General features: G+C 44.6%; 1 protein-coding gene across 4 annotated transcripts in view; it reads right to left on the reverse strand.

Annotated features, from left to right (window-relative positions):
- PHIP (pleckstrin homology domain interacting protein) overlaps nucleotides 1-19,293 on the reverse strand; it is a 180,265-nt gene extending 160,972 nt beyond the window's left edge. For 3 of the 4 annotated variants that reach the window (XM_056565929.1, XM_056565927.1, XM_056565925.1), the window contains exons 1-4: nucleotides 18,686-19,292; nucleotides 18,507-18,565; nucleotides 18,362-18,391; nucleotides 17,827-17,886 (exon numbers count right to left, since the gene is read on the reverse strand). In XM_056565929.1, coding sequence (XP_056421904.1) covers nucleotides 17,827-17,886; nucleotides 18,362-18,391; nucleotides 18,507-18,565; nucleotides 18,686-18,872 — 336 coding nt within the window. In that variant the 5' untranslated portion in view covers nucleotides 18,873-19,292. Of the gene's footprint in view, nucleotides 1-17,826; nucleotides 17,887-18,361; nucleotides 18,392-18,506; nucleotides 18,566-18,685 lie in introns of all 4 variants that reach the window. The other variant, XM_056565928.1, reaches the window with a different exon arrangement.
- Nucleotides 19,294-21,726: the final 2,433 nt, after the last annotated feature.

Consider the following 21,726-nt stretch of genomic DNA (forward strand, 5'->3'; position numbering starts at 1 on the left):
TAATTGTTCGGCGGGCGAAGTAGAGGGCTCAGAAGGGAAGGGGCAACAAATGGTTTTTGGGGGGCATGTCACCTTTAGGAAGCCCATATAGTGCCAGAACAGTGAAAAACCCCACATGGCATACCATTTTGGAAACTAGACCCCTCGGGGAACATAACAAGGGGTAAAGTAAACCTTAATACACCACAGGTGATTCACGACTTTTGCATATGTAAAAAAAAAAAAAAAAATTTCCCTAAAATGCTTGGTTTCCCAAAAGTTTGACATTTTTAAAAAGGGTAATAGCAGAAAATACCCCATATGGAGGAGAAAAGTGCTCTGCTGGCGCACTACAGGTCTCAGAAGAGAAGGAGTCACATTTGGCTTTTTTGAAGGAAATTTTGCTCTGGGGGCATGCCGCATTTAGGAAGCCCCTATGGTGCCAGGATAGCAAAAAAAAACACATGGCATACCATTTTGGAAACTAGACCCCTCGGGGAATGTAACAAGGGGTTAAGTGAACCTTAATACCCAACAGGTGTTTCACGACTTTTGCATATGTAAAAAAAAAAAAAAAAAAAAAAATGTACCTAAAATGCTTGGTTTCCCCAAAAATTTACATTTTTACAAAGGGTTAAAGCAGAAAATACCCCCCAAAATTTGAAGCCCAATTTCTTCCGATTCAGAAAACACCCCATATGGGGGTGAAAAGTGGTCTGCTGGCGCACTACAGGTCTCAGAAGAGAAGGAGTCACATTTGGCTTTTGAAAGCAAATTTTGCTCTGGGGGCATGCCGCATTTAGGAAGCCCCTATGGTGCCAGGACAGCAAAAAATAAATAAATAAAAAAAATAAAAAACATGGCATACTATTTTGGAAACTAGACCCCTTGGGGAACGTAACAAGGGGTAAAGTGAACCTTAATACCCCACAGGGGTTTCACAACTTTTGCATATGTAAAAAAAAAAAAATTTTTTTAACCTAAAATGCCTCTTTTCCCAAAAATTTTACATTTTTAAAAAGGGTAAAAGCAGAAAATACCCCCCCCCCCCCCCAAAAAATTTGTAACACAATTTCTCCCGAGTACGGAGATACCCAATATGTGGCCCTAAACTGTTGCCTTGAAATACGACAGGGCTCCAAAGTGAGAGCGCCATGAGCATTTGAGGCCTAAATTAAGGACTTGCATAGGGGTGGACATAGAGGTATTCTACGCCAGTGATTCCCAAACAGGGTGCCTCCAGCTGTTGTAAAACTCCCAGCATGCCTAGACAGTAAGTGGCTATCTGGCAATACTGGGAGTAGTTGTCTTGCAACAGCTGGAGGCTCCGTTTTGGAAACAGTGGCGTACCAGACGTTTTTCATTTTTATTGGGGAGGGGAGGGGGGCTGTGTAGGGGTATGTGTATATGTAGGGTTCACAGTAGTTTCTCGTTGGCAGTTTGAGCTGCGGCAGAAAATTTGCAGCAGCTCAAACTTGCAGCCGGATACTTACTGTAATCCTCCGCCCATGTGAGTGTACCCTGTACGTTCACATTGGGGGGGGGGAACATCCAGCTGTTGCAAAACTACAACTACCAGCATGTACGGTCTATCAGTGCATGCTGGGAGTTTTATTTTTGCAACAGCTGGAGGCACACTGGTTGTGAAACACCGAGTTTGCCAACCAGTATGCCTTCAGCTGTTGCAAAAGCTACAACCCCCAGCATGTACAGACAGCGGAAGGGCATGCTGGGTCTTGTAGTTATGCAACAGCTGGAGGCATACTACTTTGGCTGGGGATGCTGGGGATTGTAGTTATGCAACAGCTGGAGACACACTGGTTTGCTACATAACTCAGTGTGCCTTCAGCTGTTGCAAAACTACAACTCCCAGCAGTCACCGACAACCAACGGGCATGCTGGGAGTTGTAGTTATGCAACCAGCAGATGCACTACTACAACTCCCAGCATGCACTTTAGCTGTTTGTGCAAGCTGGGAGTTGTAGCTATACAACAGCTGAAGGTACATTTTTCCATAGAAAAAATGTGCCTCCAGCTGTTGCAAAACTATAAGTCCCAGCATGCCCATAAGGGTATGCTGGGAGTTGTGGTGGTCTGCCTCCTACTGTTGCATAACTACAGCTCCCAGCATGCCCTTTTTACATGCTGGGAGCTGTTGCTAAGCAACAGCAGGAGGCTGTCACTCACCTCCAACGATCCACGCCGCGCAGGTCAGTCCCTCGTCGTCGCCGCTGCTGCTCCTGGGGCCCCGATCCCAACATTGACGCCGGGGGATCGGGGTCCCCAGCACCCGGGGTGCACGTCCCGAACACGCTCACGTCCTCCGGAAGAGGGGCGGAGCGGGTTGCGGGAGTGACACCCGCAGCAGGCGCCCTGATTGGTCGGCCGACGAATCGGGGCGATCGTGAGGTGGCACCAGTGCCACCTCACCCCTGCTGGCTGTGGCTGTTCGGGGCCGCCGGAGACGGCCCCAAACAGCCTGTAATTCCGGGTCACCAGGTCACTGGAGACCCGATTGACCCGGAATCTGCCGCAGATCGCTGGACTGAATTGTCCAGCGATCTGCGGCCATCGCCGACATGGGTGGGCATAATGACCCCCCTGGGCGAAATGCCCCGATGCCTGCTGAACGATTTCAGCAGGCATCGGGCACCGGCTCCCCTCCAGCTAGCGGCGGGGGGCCTGGGATTTGACAGGATGTACTCAAACGTCCTGAGTCCTTAAGGATTCGGAAAAGGGGCCGTTTGAGTACGTCCTGCGTCCTTAAGGGGTTAAGCTCCATACTGGGAAGGGGCGTTCCCAAAGTTGGCGTGACATCATCTGAAGCCCTGCAGGGACGAACTTCCTCCCCCACTCTGCTACACGCTGCCAAGAGCAGTTCAGTCTGAGCTAGGCTGTGATTGGCTAAGACCGCACACATCCCCCTCAGCTCTCTGAACTCTACTGTACACGGTTTACACTGTGCTGAGCTGAGGTACCACCTGCATTTCCTGCCTTTTGTCTGCCAGGCTGTAGGCAGGACAATTTTCAAGCAAGACTGTAGGCAACCAGAAGGAGGACCACTAGTGGTTCAACTTTAAGGGTTAAAGAAGTTATCCACCATAAGGCGATTTTAGTACATACCTGGCAGACAGTAATGGACATGCTTAGGAAGGATCTGCGCTTGTCCTGGGCTAAATGGCTATGTTGTGAGATTACCAGAACACTGTGGCTAGCTTTCTCTGAACTTGTATTTCCTGTTTTCAGTTTTCTTGTTCGCCTACAAATCCCATGATACCATTTTCCTCCTTCCCACACATCAGGTACCCCACCCATTGATACATAAATGAGCTGCAGACCTGTGGTATTCAATCAGAGTGCCTCCAGCTGTTGCATTACTTGCAGATTGCTCTCTCCACCCATTAAAGCAGACAGGCTCCCTATCATCAGCTGACTAGTGAGTCAGGTCTCGACTGCATTGCAAGCTGGGAAAAATCCGAGACAGCAGTCATTTTGTATGCTGATAAAAATAAATATTGGGATGAAAATCACAGAAGAATTGTGAGAAAACCATCACACACAGGTAAAGACACTATATTATGACCTACACTAACTTTACAGCCCCTGTAGCATAGTCAAAAAAAATTCCAGGAATACCCCTTTAATTTAATAAGAGTTAAAAAAAAATTATTTAAGACGTTTATTAGAAAAGTTGTTCAACTAGGCAAATCTATAAAAATAAAAAAAATAAAAAAAATTTATTACTAATGACCTGTACCATTTAAAAGGTGTAAATCAAAAGCCTATTAATATGAGATTGGTGAGATCAGCTGTTTGAAGTGTCCACGGCCAAGCCTGTAAGTGCTTATATTGGCTCACCCAGCAGTCATTGTACTTAGCAACGGTACAAAAACTAGAGCAGGGATGTGGAAATTATATCGCCCGACGCCCGGGACAAGTAGTTTTGGGCGCCGGGCAGGTGAATTGTTTATAGATTTAGCCCTGTATCGGGCGAGCAGGGACAGACCGATGTCCCCCTTATTTTTCTTTATTGCGGGTGTGAGGCGCAGGAGCCGATGGAAGTCTACACCTCACACCGGCGCTCAGAATGTATGGAAGGGGCGGGGGCCCCCAGCTGACCGCAGAGCCCGAGGTCGCACGTTCGCATTACATAATTGAGCCCCGCCCCCTTATCTAATCCTCCCGGAGGATGGAGGACACAGCTACACATAACACAATAAGACTGGGGGAGAGAAAGAATGTCCACAATACGGCACACAGCTCCTCCCCTCCCCCGCACACAGCTCCTCCCCTCCCCCACACACAGCTCCTCCCCTCCCCCACACACAGCTCTATCCCTCCCCCTCCCCCTTCTTCACAGGACCTAATCCACCACGGGGAAAACACAGAGCAGGGGGGAGGGGAGGGGAGAGGACGTCCGGTGTGAGGGGAGATTTTCAAATCCATGTAACCTCACACCGGCTGGGACTACAGCTCTGATGTCCACTCATGGCGGCTCAGGTGAGGAGGCAGAGAATGCAGGCGGCGACAGGAAGGGTGGTTGTATATGTAGGGTGTGAGTGGATGTGTGTATAATGTCTATGTGTGATGTGTATATAATGTATGATGTGTGTATGATGTCTATGTGTGATGTGTATGTAATGTATGATGTGTGTATAATATCTGTCTGTGTGATGTGTGTATAATGTATAATCTGTGTATGATGTCTGTCTATGTGTGATGTGTATGTAATGTATAATGTGTGTATGATGTCTGTCTGTGTGATGTGTGTATGATGTCTGTGTGATGTGTATGTAATGTATAATGTGTATAATATCTGTCTGTGATGTGTGTATGTAATGTATGATGTGTGTATGATGTCTGTCTGTGTGTGATGTGTGTATGTATAATGTGTGTATGATGTCTGTGTGTGTGATGTGTATGTAATGTATAATGTGTGTATGATGTCTGTCTGTGTGATGTGTGTATGATGTCTGTGTGATGTGTATGTAATGTATAATGTGTATAATATCTGTTTGTGTGATGTGTGTATGTAATGCATGATGTGTGTATGATGTCTGTCTGTGTAATGTGTGATGTGTGTATTAGGTCTGTGTGATGTGTATGTAATATATGATGTGTGGGGGGCAGTGGCGGGTGTATGTATGATGTGTGCATATGTATGGTGTATATGTATGGTGTGAGTGTATATGTGTATGATGTATCTGTGATGTGTGTATGTAATGTATGATGTGGAGGGGGGGGGGGGGCAAGGGCACTGCCGCCACCAGTTGTGCCGTCTAATTATATTTATTTTTAGTGGCACTCGCACTAAATTGCACCCCCAGAATCCCGCCCCCTTCATACTCACCCGCCAACCAAGAGCCCCACGGATGCACACAAACACGCCCGAACCAAAACTACAACTCCCAGCATGTTGCACCATAACCTAAACTGTAGAACTATAAAGTGTAACATGCTGGGAGTTGTAGTTTTGATTCGGGTCAGCTGCAGAGCCATAGGCTGCATCAGGGCATGCTGGGTGTTGTAGTTACTAACTGTAATTCCCACTATTCCTTGACACAGACTATGGCTCTGCAGCTGACACGGACCAAAACTACAACTCTCAGCATGTTACACAATAACCTTAACTGTACTACTACACAGTGCAACATGCTGCAACACTCACACAACCATAGACTGTATCAGGGCATGCTGGGAGTTGTAGTTATCTAGTAACTAAATGCAACTTCCAGCATTTTCTGACACTAAATGCACCACACAAACTGGAGAAGCAGAACCCCCCCCCCCCCCCCAGTAACACATAAGTCCCTATGAAGACTGAAAAATAGTGATTCAAATATTTTATAAAGTGCGTATATATGTGAATAAGCCCCTTTCCTGATAAGTTTCCAATTTTCTTTAAATAAAAATAATGTACAAAAATAAACATAAGTGGTATCGCTGCATGTGGAAATGTCCAGACTATTAAAATATAATGTTAATAAAACCGTACGGTGAACGGTGTAAATGTAAAAGAATAGTCCAGAATTGTTCATTTTTGTTCACTTCATATTAGGAATTTTTTATGGTGATAAAAAGTGTTACATCTGGACTTTTCTGGGCTTGTCTCGGGTGCACAAGGAGCTACAACTCTCCTGCCGCTAATAGCCTTGTATACTGCGATCGCCTATTAAACCATTAGATCACCACTGTCTAAGATGACAGCAGTGTCTAAAGGGATCTTATATCCATCCCTGGTGGTCTAGTGGGGGGGGATCGTACTATTTTGGTCGAAATTATTTTATCTACCAGGACAAGTGGATTTTCTTGAGGGACATGCAGATTGTATTCCGCTTTAGTCCCTTGGACAAGTAGTTTTTTTTTTTATTTCCACACCCCTGTAGAGCATTGTCCTGTTCACTTGAATGGGATAATGCTGCAGCTCCTTGGAATTCCTATCGCCCGACGCCCGGGACTAGCAGTTTTGGGCGCCGGGCAGGTGGATTTGTCCGGCCCTTAGCCCGGCTTCAGGCAAGCAGGGCCGGACCTGACAAGTGCGGCGGATCTGCAGTCTGTATGGAGCGGGCACCCGACTCCTGCCCGATCCATATTCTGCAGCCTGTGTCCTCCGAAGCAGAGCAGGGGAGATGAGAAGCTGTGTACAGTATTTGTCTTCTCTCCCCTGCTCTGCAGACGTGCGGGGGGAGATGAGGGGGCGTGGCTTCTTGCTCCCCGTGCAGACCTGCGTCCTCTGCCTTCACTCCCCCCAGCTGTAGCTTCGGAGAGCTGAGGGGAGGAGGCGCGTCTGCACGGGGAGATGCTTGCGGCGCTCACAGGGGAGTATGGAGCGGGCTCGGGATTCCTGCCCGCACCATACTCTGCAGCCCCCGGCTGTTCTCAGTAGCTGGGGGCTGCCGCTAATAGCCAGCATGCGGCGATCACCGCGGCTGGCTATTAACCCTTTAGATCGCCGCTGTCAAAGCTGACAGCGGCGTCTAAAGGGACATGTGAATGCTCCCTGGTGGGCTAGTGGGGTGGATTGCCCCCCAGCAGAGCGATCGCAGGGGGGCGATCCACTATAGAGGTAGCCGGAGGGCTTACCTCTGTTCCCTGCTGTCCCGCTCTGTCATTGATAGATCCTGGCTGGACCAGGCTCTATCAATGGATCACAGAGCACACAGATTAATAGAGTTCAATAGAATCTATTCATCTGTCTGAGGAATCTAATGAAGTGTAATAAAGTGTTAAAAAAAAAAAAAAAAAAAAAAAAGTTTTAATAAAAGTTTGAAAGACACATTAACCCAGTGGTCTTCAAACTGTGCCCCTCCAGATGCTACAAAACTACAATTCCCAGAATGCCAGGACAGCCGTTGGCTGTCCGGGCATGCTGGGATTGTAGTTTTGCAACATCTGGAGGGCCAGTTTGAAGACCGCTGCATTAACCCCTTCCATGTTAAAAGTTCAAATACCCCCTTTTCCTATATAAAAACATGCAAACATAATAAAAATAAACATATTTGGTATCGCTTCGTGCGTAATTGTGCAACCTATGAAAATATAACATTATGTATCCCGTACGGTAAATGTAAAAAAAAATACCAAACCACAGATTTGCAATTTTTATAATATCCCAGGAAAAAAAGTTAAAAAGCGATAAAAAAGTTAGATCAATACCAAAATGTTACCGATACAAAAAACAGATTATGGCGCAAAAAATGAGCCCTCATACAGCCTGGTATGCGGAAAAAAAATAAAGCTACAGGGGTTAAAAAATGGCAATGAAAAAAATTAGAAAAAGTTCAGAATTAGTAAAACATGACGTAAACGATACAAATCTGGTATCGCTGTAATCAGGCGCCTAAAGTATAAAACTAACCTGTTACCTCAACCACAAGGTAAATGGCGCAGAAAAGAAACAATCAAATCTGCAAAATTATCTTTTACTATTTCAATTTCACTTCCTATATATATATATATATATATTATATATATTATATATATATATATATATATATATATATATATATATATATATATTTTTTTTTTTTTTTTTTTTTTTAATTATTTATTTTATATTTATATTTTTTTGGTTCGGAGAATATGTTATTGAAAAATTAAAAAGTGTCATTATAGTAGGTAGTTATGGCTATTATAGGGCGAGGAGGAAAAAATTTGAGCATAAAAGCGAAAATTGGCGGGACAAGTGGATCGTCATGAGGGACAAGTAGATTTTGCTCCATTTTAGTCCCGTGGACAAGAAGTTTTTTTATAAAAATTTCCACACCCCTGCAGCGCTACTACTTAAAGTACAGCAATTGCAGGACAAGCAGCCATAAACACTGAGGCATCTGCAAACACCTATTTTCAAGGGAGCCAGGTGTTGGACTGATATTTATAGCCTATCAATTTTCAAAAGATAGACAACTACTTCTGCAATGGCAACATCCGTGACCGCAGAAAAGACTAGAGGCTAAGAATCCTGTCAAAACTGTTTGAGCTTTCCTAAATAGCCTGTTCGTTTTTGGAAAACTGCTATTGCAGTTTTAGAGCCAAAGTATATTCAGAAGGAATGGGAAACACAAAAGAAGGACTTATTTCTACAGGATTCACTTCTGGCTTTGGCTCAAAAACCACAGTAGCAGTTTTCCAAAAAACTACTGGAAATCCACTCTTCAGAACAGTTTACAACCAGTCACCATCTGACAACTCAAGATTTATCAATCTGTCTAAAAGCCAAACTTTCCCATAGCAACTAACCACAGCTCAACGTTCATATATTAAAGGGGTATTCCAGGCAAAAACTTTTTTATATATATCAACTGGCTCTGGAAAGTTAAACAGATTTGTAAATTACTTCTATTAAAAAATCTTAATCCTTCCAATAGTTATTAGCTTCTGAAGTTTTCTGTCTAACTGCTCAATGATGATGTCACGTCCCGGGATGATGGGAGAATGTGCATGATGGGAGAATATCCCCATAGGAGCTGGACAGCTCCTGGGACGTGAGTCATCAGAAAGCAGTTAGACAGGAAAAAACAACTCAACTTCAGAAGCTAATAACTATTGCAAAGATTAAGATTTTTTAATCAAAGTAATTTATAAATCTGTTTAACTTTCCGGAGCCAGTTGATATATAAAAAAAAGTTTTGGCCTGGAGTACCCCTTTAACAAGCTCTGGTAAAATAAAAGCCGAGCTGTGAGTGGTTGTTATAGGCAAAACAAGAGTTTGGGTGTCCGTCAAATTGATAAATCTGGTCCAATATCTACAATCACAGTCAATGCAAAAAAATAAATAAAATTGGATAAAATCTGATGTAGACTTAGATAACTGACATAAGCATGAGATATACAAACTGAAGGAAGAAATCTGTAGGGGGGGAAAAAAAAACTAATTTGCTGGGTTGGATTTTTTTACATTTGGAAAGTCATTCATGCCAAACGGCCACAGTCCATGAAAGATCAACCACAAATAAAAGTCAGAAAACATCTATCTGAAATCATTACTATACACCTTGATTGTCCAGGATTAGAAAAACCACTCCATATTTGTCCACAGGTTGTATGTGGTATATTACAGCTCATCCCCCCCATTCATGATGAGCACCGAGGTCGGCTTCACACTTCGGAATTTCTAAGTGCAGCAACTGAATCAGTCGGCGCTAGGACCGGGCAGACATTGCCGTCCCCATAGATGGAAATGTTCTGGCTGAAATTTTCAAGCTTATTTTCTGGGCGGAAAGTCTGCCTTGAAAACTCTGCAGTGTGCACTTTGCAGCGAAAGTCCACTGACAGAAATGGGACTCATCAGAATTTCCGAGTGGAATTTCAAAACAGAATTCCGCTTAGAAATTCTGCACTGTAACCCCTGCCTAAATTTCTGACTTTGTATTCACCAGGGCTCGACACCATTATGCCTATAGTGACATAACATTAAAGGGGTATTACCATATCAGCTTTTTATCAGAAGGATAAGTGCATGGCCAGCACTTCTTTCAACCCCTACGGGACCCCAAAATGTTTCTGGGTGCTAAACTTTGCGGACTCCTAGGTAATGAATGGCATAATTGGCTCCTTCCATTCCAGGGACAATAATGTTTCTCGTTCTTTGGTTTGGTGGGGATCGCTGCAGTCAGATTACTGATGGGGAATAATAAGCCAAGATACAAATATCCCTTCAAGACTGGGGCATGGAAATCATTACTTTCGACGACACCCAATGTCCTCAGCAAGTGACTACATTTGGGTCATTTTCTGAGTATTTAAGAGTTTTGACAGACTCAAAAGCGCACGAGAAAATCCCCATAGCAAACATACGCTGCTCTGGACAGTTCCTAAAATGGACAGAGGTGTCAGCAGAGAGACAGACAGAAAAGAAATCCAAAAAGAAAAGAATTTCCTATGTAATATTCAGCAGCTAACTAGTACTGGAAGGATTAAGATTTTTTAAAAGAAGTAATTTACAAATCTGTAACTTTTTGGTACCAATTAATAAAATTTTTAAAAAAAATAGTTTTTTCACCAGAGTACCTTAGGGGCGCACTCCCAGAGACATAGTTGTGTAAATCCATACCTTCTTTATTTAATATCAAAGCGGCAGGTATTTACAGAACAATGTGTTTCAAAGGTTACACCTTTAGGTCCAGTGGACCTGAAGGTGTAACATTTGAAATGCGTTGTCCTGTAAATACCTGCCGCTTTGATAATAAAGAAGGTATGGATTTACACAACTATGTCTCTGGGAGTGCACCCTTAAAGGGGTTCTCCGCTGCCCTGCCTTCCGGAGCTCCGCTCGCAGTGTCCGGAAGTTTATTACTCCAAACGCTGTGTGCGGGCTTCCGTGTTCGAGGCCACCCCCTCGTGACATCACGCCCGCCCACGCACACAGCGTTCGGAGTAATAAACTTCCGGACGCTGCGAGAGGAGCTCCAGAAGGCAAGCCTTTAAGCCTGCAAATCAGAATTTTATCGCTGGTCAAGAAGATAACTCTGCCAGGTTATCCTTCCACCAGCTGTGTCTCTTCCTGCATCCACACCACTGGCTCAGCTGGACCGACGGCCGACTGCCTCCCGACACAGTACCTAACTCATAAGCGCTATTCAGTGTTGTGCCTGCCTGTACAACACACATAGGTGAGCATATCTACCTTTATCACTCTATTCATCCCATAATATCTGGGATTAACTGCACTATTTTTTTCTCTCCTCACCAAGGAACACTTGTGGAGAGTGTCAAAAAGACGTGGGGATAGAACCTACAGTCCCCAGCGGCAGGACCCCCGCAATCTAACAACTTTGTATAGGGGATAAAGATGTTTACAGCAGAATACCCCTTTAATGTCTAAACCTTGCCAAAAAGTGCACACACACCTAAGTGGAAATGCCCAAATTGGGACCAATCAGCAATTTTCCCTTCCCAGTGTCATGTAATTCATTAGTGTTACAAGGTAGTAGATGTGAATGGGGAGCAGGAGTTTAACCCCTTCCCGCATAACGACGTCTATAGACGTCGCTGCGGCAGGGGAGGGTTATGAAGCGAGCTCAGGAGCTGAGCTCGCATCATACCCGCACAGTCCCGGCTGCTATCAGCAGCTAGGACCCGTGGCTAATGCCGGACATCGCCATTCCGGCAGATGTCCGGCACTAACCCTTTAGACGCGGTGATCAAAGTTGATTGCCGCATCTAAAAGCGAAAGTAAAAGCATCCCGGCACCTCAGGGACATCGCGATAGATCAGCTAGGACGCAGCAGGAGGGTGTCTTACCTTCCACCTGCGCGTCCGATCCTCGATTGATTGCTCCAAGCCCGAAATCCAGGCTTGAGCAATCAACTGCCGATAACACTGATCATTGCAGTGTTAATGCACAGCAGTGATCTGTGTGAAAGATCAGTGTATGGGAGCTATAACATTGCAAAAAATAAAAATAAAAAAAAAAGTTAAGATCATTTAACCCCTTCCATCATAAGTCTGAATCACCCTCCTTTTCCAATAAAAAAGAAAAAGCTGTGTCAATAAAAATAAAAACATATGTGGTATCGCCGTGTGCGTAAATGTCCGAACTATAAAAAGATATCATTAATTAAACCGCACGGTAAATGACGTACGCGCAAAAAAAATCCAAAGTAGCGTATTTTGGTCACTTTTTTTTTTATCATGAAAAAAATGAATAAAAAGCCATCAAAAAGTCCAATCAAAACAAAAATGGTATCAATAAAAACTTAAGATCACGGCGCAAAAAATAAGCCCTCGTACCGACCTGTATATGGAAAAATTAAAAAGTTATAGGGGTCAGAAGATGACAATTTTAAACATATAAATTTTCCTGCATGTAGTTATGATTTTTTCCAGAAGTCCGACAAAATCAAACCTATATAAGTAGGGTCTCATTTTAATCTTATGGACCTACAGAACATAAGGTGTCATTTTTACCCAAAAATGCACTGCGTAGAAACGGAAGCCCCCAAAAGTTACAAAATTGAGTTTTTTCTTCAATTTTGTCGCACAAGGATTTTTTTTTCCCATTTTGCCGTAGATTTTTGGGTAAAATTACTGATGTTATTACAAAGTAGAATTGGTGGCGCAAAAAATAAGCCATCATATGGATTTTTAGGAGCAAAATTGAAAGGATTATTTTTAAAGGGTAAGGAGGAAAAAACGAAAGTGCAAAAACAGTCAAACGCTCGGTCCTTACGGGGTTAAATTTGACTATCACTCACACACTAATACTGGTCACTGGAAGTTGGAACAGGAACTTCCATGGCACAACATGACAAGAATTCTTTTAACCCCTTAAGGACAGAGAGTTTTTCAGTTTTTAATTTTTTCCTCTTTACCTTTAAAAAATCATAACCCTTTCAATTTTGCACCTAAAAATCCACAGCGAATCCACAAAAAAAAAAAAAAAAAAAAAAACATTGCGTGACAAAATTGAAGAAAACCCATTCTGTAACTTTTGGGGGACTTTCCTTTCTACGCAGTAAACTTTTCAGTAAAAATGACACCTTCTCTTTATTCTGTAGGTCCATACAATTAAAATGATATCCTATTTATATAGAATTGATTTTGTATTTCTTCTGGAAAAATATAACTACATCCACTAAAAATTTATAGTTTAAAATGGTCATCTTCTGACCCTCATAACTTTTTAATTTTTCCACGTACGGAGCGGTATGGCGGCTCATTTTTTGCGCCGTGACCTGAAGTTTTTAGCTGTACCATTTTTGCATTGATTGGACTTTGACTGCTTTTTATTAATTTATTCATGATATAAAAAGTGACCAAAAATACGCTATTTAGGAATTTGGATTTTTTTGGCAAGTACGCCATTAACCGTGCCTTTTAATTAACAATACATTTTTATAGTTCGGACATTTATGCATGCAGCGATACCACAGGTTTATTTTATTATGGTTACATATTTTTTATATGGAATTTGGGAAAAGGGGGGTGATTTAAACTTAAGGAAGGAGTTAATGGGTGTTTTTTTTTTTACTTTTTTTTTCTCCCCCCACATCTTTAGTTCCCTTAGGAGGAATCCTTTGATTCCTCATACAGATCAATGTGGTTTCATAGAACCACACTGATCTGTGCTCAATCGATATAGCCTGATCCTGCCAGACTTAATCATTCACAGTGCAGCAGCCACAGGACATGAGGTAAGCCCTCTGGCTACCTCAGCAATGGATCGCCACCCCTCAGCCCCCCTCACGATCTACCACATTGGACCACCAGGGATTGCTTAACCCCTTTCCGTTTTTGCATTTTCGTTTTTTGCTCCTTCCCTTTAAAAAATCATAACTCTTTCAATTTTGCACCTAAAAATCCATATGATGGCTTATTTTTTGCGCCACCAATTCTACTTTGTAATGACGTCAGTCATTTTGCCCGAAAAATCTACGGTGAAACAAAAAAAAAAAAATCATTGCGAGACAAAATAAAATAAAAAGCCGCTTTGTAACTTTTGGGGGCTTCCGTTTCTACGTAGTACATTTTTCGGTAAAAATGACACCTTATCTTTATTCTGTAGGTCCATACGATTAAAATGATACCCTACCTATATAGCTTTGATTTTGTCGTACTTCTGGAAAAAAATCATAACTACATGCAGGAAAATTAATACGTTTAAAATTGTCATCTTCTGACCCCTATAACTTTTTTATTTTTCTGCGCATGGGGCGCTATGAGGGCTCATTTTCTGAAGTTTTTAACGGTACCATTTTTGCATTGATAGGAATTATTGATCGCTTTTTATTCATTTTTTCATGATATACAAAGTGACCAAAAATGCACTATTTTGGACTTTGGAAATTTTTTGCGCGTACGCCAGTGACCGTGCGGATTAACACTATATTTTTATAATTCGGACATTTCCGCATGCAGCGATACCATATATGTTTATTTTTATTTACACTTTTTTATGGGAAAAGGGGGTGATTCAAACTTTTAATAGGGGAGGGGTTAAATGATCTTTATTCACTTTTTTTTTTTTTGCAGTGTTATAGCTCCCATAGCGGGCTATAACACTGCACACTGATCTTTTACATTGATCACTGGTTTCTCATAGGAAACCAGTGATCGATGATTCTGCCGTTTGACTGCTCATGCCTGGATCTCAGGCACTGAGCAGTCATTCGGCGATCGGACAGCGAGGAGGCAAGTAGGGACCCTCCTGCTGTCCTGTAAGCTGTTCGGGATGTCGCAATTTCGCCGCGGCTATCCCGAACAGCCCACTGAGCTAACCGGCATGGTTTCACTTTCACTTTAGACGCGGCGTTCAACTTTGAATGCCGCGTCTAAAGGGTTAATAACGCATGGCACCGCGATCAATGCCGCACGCTATTAGCCACGGGTCCCGGCCATTGTTAGAGGCAGGGACCGACCCGCTATGACACGGGGCCACGCCGTGGCCCCGCGTTATAGATCGGGAGCGGACACATGAGGTTCCAGTACGTCATGTGTCCTTAAGGGGTTAAATGTCCCTTTAGACACCGCTGTCAACTTTGACAGCGGCGATCTAAAGGGTTAATAGCTGACCGCGGCAATCGCCGCATGGAGGCTATTAACCCCTTAAGGACCAAGGACGTACTGGTACGTCCTTGGTCCTGCTCCCGTGATATAACGCGGGGTTACACGGTAACCCCGCATCATATCACGGCGGGCCCGGCGTCATAGTGAAGCCGGGACCCGCCGCTAATAGCGCGCAGCGCCGATCGCGGCGCAGCGCGCTATTAACCCTTGAGCCGCGTGGCTAAAACTGAAAAAGTGAAAGCTGCCGGTTAACTCAGTGGGCTGTTCGGGATAGCCGCGGCGAAATCACGGCATCCCGAACAGCTTACAGGACAGCGGGAGGGCCCCTACCTGCCTCCTCGCTGTCCGATCGCCGAATGACTGCTCAGTGCCTGAGATCCAGGCATGAGCAGTGATGCGGCAGAATCGTCGATCACTGGTTTCCTATGAGAAACCAGTGATCAATGATAAAGATCAGTGTGTGCAGTGTTATAGGTCCCTATGGGAGCTATAACACAGCAAAAAAAAAAAAAAGTGAAAAAAAAAAAAAGTGGAAAAAAAAAAAGTGAATGAATATCATTTAACCCCTCCCCTATTAAAAGTTTGAATCCCCCCTTTTTCCCATTAAAAAAAATAAAAAGGGGGAAATAAAAATAAACATATGTTATCACCGCCTGCGGAAATGTCTGAATTATAAAAATATATCATTAATTAAACCGCTTGGTCAAAGGCGTGCGCACAAAAAAAATCCAAAGTCCAAAATAGTGCATATTTGGTCCCTTTTTATATCATTTAAAAATGAATAAAAAGTGATCAATAATTCCGATCAATGCAAAAATTGTACCGTTAAAAACTTCAGATCACGTCGCAAAAAATGAGCCCTCATACCGCCCCATACACGGAAAAATAAAAAAGTTATAGGGGTCAGAAGATGACAATTTTAAACGTATTAATTTTCCTGCATGTAGTTATGATTTTTTTCCAGAAGTACGACAAAATCAAACCTATATAAGTAGGGTATCATTTTAATCGTATGGACCTACAGAATAAAGATAAGGTGTCATTTCTACCGAAAAATGTACTACGTAGAAACGGAAGCCCCCAAAAGTTACAAAATGGCGGGTTTTTTTCAATTTTGTCGCACAATGATTTTTTTTTTCAGTTTCACCGTAGATTTTTGGGCAAAATGACTGATGTCATTACAAAGTAGAATTGGTGGCGCAAAAAATAAGCCATCATATGGATTTTTAGGTGCAAAATTGAAAGAGTTATGATTTTTTAAAGGGAAGGAGCAAAAAACGAAAATGCAAAAACGGAAAAAACCCCGGTCCTTAAGGGGTTAACGCCGGCCCCTAGCTACAGAAATCAGCTGGGGCCGGCTGGTATGACGCGGGAGGCCGCGCTATATAACGGTTGCCGTTTCCAGATGAGTCAGCTCGTCCTTAGACTGCAACCGATTAAGGATGTGAAAATAAAATAGTTTCTCTACATAAAGATGGTCTAGGCTATAAGAAGATTGTCAAGATCCTGAAACTGAGCTGTAGCACGATGAGAAAGACCATACAGCGGTTTTACTGGACAGATTGAACAGGCCCCGCCACAGTCTACCAAAGAAGTGGACATGCTCAGAGTCCTATCCAGAGGTTATCTTTAGGAACTAACATTCGAGGGCTGCCAGACAATCACTGATGAGAGCTGCCAGACAATCAATGACTGACTGTCCAAGCATGTCTACAGACCTAATCCCTATTGGGCTTCCTCAAACGGAAGGTGGAAGAGCGCAAGGTCTCTAAATTCCACCAGCTCTGATGCCATCATGGAGGAGTGGCAGAGTATTCCAATGGCAACCTGTGAAGCTTTGGTAAACTCCATGCCCAAGAGGCTTAAGGATATGTTCACACTGCGGAATCCTGCGAGTAGAATTCCGCACAGTGAACATCACTATCATTGTGAATGGCTCTTCCACGAGACCTGTTCACACTGCGGGATTCCAGCGGCTGAAATTGTTCTGCGCAAGCAAAGAACATGCTCTTTCTTTGCGCAGAATTCTACAACCACTGCATAGCCGTCAATATTTTCGGCGGTGGCCGCCAGATGGAATCTCCGCTTGCGGAATTCCATGAGCAGAGAGTCCGCAGTCTGAACATTGACTGTGTGTTGAGTTATTCTGAGGGGACAACATTAAACACCATTATACAGGCTGTGTACTCACTACTTTACATTGTATCAGAGGGTCATTTCTTGAGTGTTGTCAAAAGATATAGGTAGTATATATATATGTATATTTATTAATTAGATAGATAGCTGCACACGTATATGCTCGGCACAGAAGCAGTCCCTCGGTTTTCCCGGAAACACCATTCAATAGCATTTGTAGTAACTCAAAGACAACAATAACTCCAGCACCGTACAGCCACATAACAGGGCCATCCATGCGTGTACACAATGCATAGAGCGGGCAGCAGAGGCTGTGACAGGACTGGCTGGAGTCGAGCCGTCCATTGCTGTGAGGCCGCTCTGCACAGAGCCCGCCCCCCTCCAGCTTCTGCTTCCAGGCCGCAGACCCCGCCCCCCGCCGCACACAACATCCATGACGTCTCTTTTATTTCTCACACATTAAAATGGAATTCACCTGACTGTCTCATGACCCGGGAGCGGCTATCCTCAGCTGTGACAGCCCGTGAGCCCCCTTATCTCCGGCCGGTACCGTGAGCCCGGTCCCGTCCTCGCTCCCCCATTGTACCGCTTATAACATGCACTCTACACCAATGGCAAGTCCAAAAAATGCGGGAAATTCAATTTTATTTCACTGTGCGAAAAAATAAGGTAATAAAAAGTTTTCCTCAACTGCAGGAGACTCACCAAATTCTGGTACGTCCTGGGGTGCTCCTCACCGGTCCAGTCCACCCTCCTAGGCAACAGCTGCAATGGAAAAAGACAGGGTGAGGGGTCTGCGAGGATTCCCACACCTCCTGGTCCACTACTCGAGCTGGAGAAGCCCTCATAGCTGTCTCCATGTACAGGGAGCAGGGGCTGCAGCGCCCGGCCCAGCACCGCTCCTCTTCGCCCCGGGGCAGGGGGACCAACAAACACTGGACTGGGGGGCACCCGACACCCCTCAGCGGCTATGGGGGCAGGGCAGCATCCCCACTACCCCCAATACTACACACGGCGCCCCCCGACCCTTACTAAGCGCTGCCTGGCAGGGAAGGGGGAGGGAGCTGCTCCCTGGGCTCCTGCGTCTATTCTCTCCTCGTCTGGGGTAAATCGCTGGCCGTGATCTCGGGGGACCCCTGTGTGATCTCGGGGAGGGGGGTTCACATAACAGGACGGCACCTTTAGGGGGGTCCCTAACCTATAACCATCCCCCACCCCCATCCTCCGCATCCCCGCTCACCTCCTTCTTTTCCACTTCTCGGATCAGAACCTGGGAAGAGAGAGCAGAACATGACCACACAGCCTGATGACCCCCTAAACACACATATTGGGGGGCTCAAGAGACCCGAGGGGGCACCACCCCCTTCATGTGGGCTATCCTATACCTGAGCTGCCTCCTGGCAGGGTCCATCTTCCAGGAATCTGGCAACGAGGAAATAGAGCTCTGCAAGACACAGAAACAGACACGATGAGGGCACACGTAACCGGGCCAGCTCCCCGGGCGGGCTGGATCATACATCCATCCATACATATTGTTTATTGCTGCCTGGGAGAGGGCACATACCGGATCTGAGCTCGGCGCTGTGCTGGCTGCTGGAGGAGGACATGTTGGGGTAGCTGGGTATCCCCCCCCCTCCTCCACTTTGCCTGCACTGCCTCCTCCGCCGCCGGAGCGGATCCCCGGGCCCTGCCCCTGGAGCTGTCAGGGTCTGGAGCAGGAAGGAGAAAGAGAAGCCTCCGCTTTCCACCATGCAAAGCCAGGCGGAGGGAGGAGGAAACAACAAGCTACGGAGAGAAAGCAGCTCTCACTGCCTAGTGTATCCCTCCGCCCAGCACTGAAGAAGGCAAGAAAAAAGTCCCCCTCTTCTTACAAGCCCTGCACAACTTCCACATTCCTGGGAACCACTCGAGGTTTCCATGTAATTTACTAGAGGACCAGTGTACACTCCCCCCAATGTGAATCAGCACAGCCGCACTATAATGGAACATTGGTCGGAATTCCTTTGTAAAGCTATTGCTCTAATAAGATTGAATCGAATGTAACTTTACCTTCTTATGGCACAGTGTCTAGAGTAGACCATGCCAATCTACTACTATTCAGATTATATGCCATATTAACTTTGAGTTATGTTTCAGACTGCCCTCCTCGTCCTCCTGTTTGTTGCGGGCCGCCGGCGCTGAAACTCTATACTGTACGCTGTATCCCTATGCCCAGGCTGCAAAAGATAAACAAAATAAACTTTAACGCACCTTCCTACATTCCCCCGTCGGTCCGGACCTGCTTCCTGGGGACGGGAACGTCGGAGAGCCGTCAGCCTATCACCGGCCACAGCGATGTTCCGCCTCGGCCGGCTTCTTACATGACAGTGGGCTCAGCCTATTACCGGCCGAGGTGGAAAATCGCTGCGACCTGTGATAGGCTGACGGCTCTCCGACGTTCCCGTCCACAGGAAGAGCATGAGGCCGACGTAGGAAGGCGCATTAAAGTTTATTTTGTTTATCTTTTGCAGCCCAGGCATAGGGATACAACGTACAGTATAGAGTTTCAGCGGCGGCGGCCCGCAACAAACAGGAGGGCAGCTCTTGCGGGTGACATGTGAGTAGTTCCCCGATGGGGACAGCACAGCTTTGAGCTGATAATTAATTTTTGGTGGGGGGTGGGAGAAATACAGTTATATACCGCGGAACCGCCATAAGTTACAAAAATACCGTGATACACATATTTGGTCATACCGCCCAGCTCGACCCCATGCCCCCTCAATGCAAGTCTATAGGAGGGGGCGTGGCCGTGTTGTCACGACTCCCGCACTCAGCGTTCGGAACGAAATGTTCTGGACGCTGGGGAAGTGGAGTAAACCAGGTCTAGGCTGGAAGGGAAAAATGAAGGACTCCGATCACCTAGATGTCGCCTGGGGAGAGTAAAGCCGTATAAAAAGCATATAAGCAGATAAATATTGAAATAACTGCAACTATACTAATTACAAACATGTTGCTAATGTGAAGGATACAATTTTGAAAATGGGATGCCAAGGGGTACTGGGGAAAAAAAGGTTGGGAACTACTGATGTAAGGGGAACTAAGTTACCCTTACTAAGTTCTTTATCGTTGTGTTTAATTAGAGTTTGTGTAAATGCCTCACAGTCTAATTTTGTGCTGGAAATCTGCATTTCTCGTGTTTCTATTCGTATGTTTTGTGTATATATATATATATATATATATATATATCTGTTTGTAATGATTTGCATTGTAATTATAATATTGTTGTTAAAGAAGATATCTCATATTAAAAAATGTATCCCCATTTGAAAATGTTCGGTGCCCCATAGAGATATATGGAGGGGGCGTGGTCGTCCCAGCTTCCTACGGATAGGGGATACATTTTTTAGTATGAGACTTAACCCCTTAAGGACCCAGCCAATTTTCACTGTAGGACACGGCCATTTTTTGCACATCTGACCACTGTCACTTTAAACATTAATAACTCTGGGATGCTTTTACCTTTCATTCTGATTCCGAGACTGTTTTTTCGTGACATATTCTACTTTATGTTAGTGGTAAAATTTTGTCGATACTTGCATCATTTCTTGGTGAAAAATTCCAAAATTTGATGAAAAAATTGAAAATGTTGCATTTTTTTACTTTGAAGCTCTCTGCTTATAAGGAAAATGAATATTCCAAATAAATTATATATTGATTCACATATACAATATGTCTACTTTATGTTTCCATCATAAAGTTGACATGTTTTTACTTTTGGAAGACATCAGAGGGCTTCAAAGTATAGCAGCAATTTTCCAATTTTTCACAAAATTTTCAAAATCGAAATTTTTCAGGGACCAGTTCTGTTTTGAAGTGGATTTGAAGGGCTTTCATATTAGAAATACCCCACAAATGACCCCATTATAAAAACTGCACCCCTCAAAGTATTCAAAATGACACTCAAAAGGTTTGTTAACCCTTTGTGGCAGTGTGGCAAGGAAAGGGTGTATTTCCTTGGCTCACCCTGCAGAAGCTCTCACCTGCTTCTTAAGTAATGAGGCAGGAGGGAAGGGAGGTGTATATGAGATGGAGACTCAGTGTAATGGGGGCTCTTCCTAGGAGACAGCATGTGGGCTGTAGGGAAGAGACAGAGCCTGCTCAGGAGTATACAGCCCGAGCTATGAGGGGCTCAAAGAAAGTGATAAGAAATGTGAGTAGAAGGTTGCAGGGGACATATGTTTAACCGGCTGAGGGAAGCTCAGCGGTTGTTAGTCAGGGCAAGCTGATCTGTTTAGTCAGTGACCAGACGGTCTAGGATTTTGTTTTGTTCCTGCTTTTTGTTTATTTCTTTCCCTGCAACCTGTCTAATAAAACTGTCAAGGTGCCAGATTTGAATTATAAACGTTTGTTTGGCGCATGCGCGGGGCTCACTGAGGAAGTCGCATCTCATGTGAGCTCCGTGCCGGCTGTGCACTTACCGCCATTTTCAGCGCCTTAACACGGCTCCCCAGCTACTCCAAGCTCACCGAGGATACCATGAGTGTCTCCCGATCCTCTAGGAGGAAACTCCAGAACCTTTCCCACGGCCTTTCTCAATCTATTCCTGACCTGTTCAGGACCGGGGCG

The sequence above is a fragment of the Hyla sarda genome, chromosome 3 (assembly GCF_029499605.1).
Source record: "Hyla sarda isolate aHylSar1 chromosome 3, aHylSar1.hap1, whole genome shotgun sequence".
NCBI classification, from domain to species: Eukaryota; Metazoa; Chordata; class Amphibia; order Anura; family Hylidae; genus Hyla; species Hyla sarda.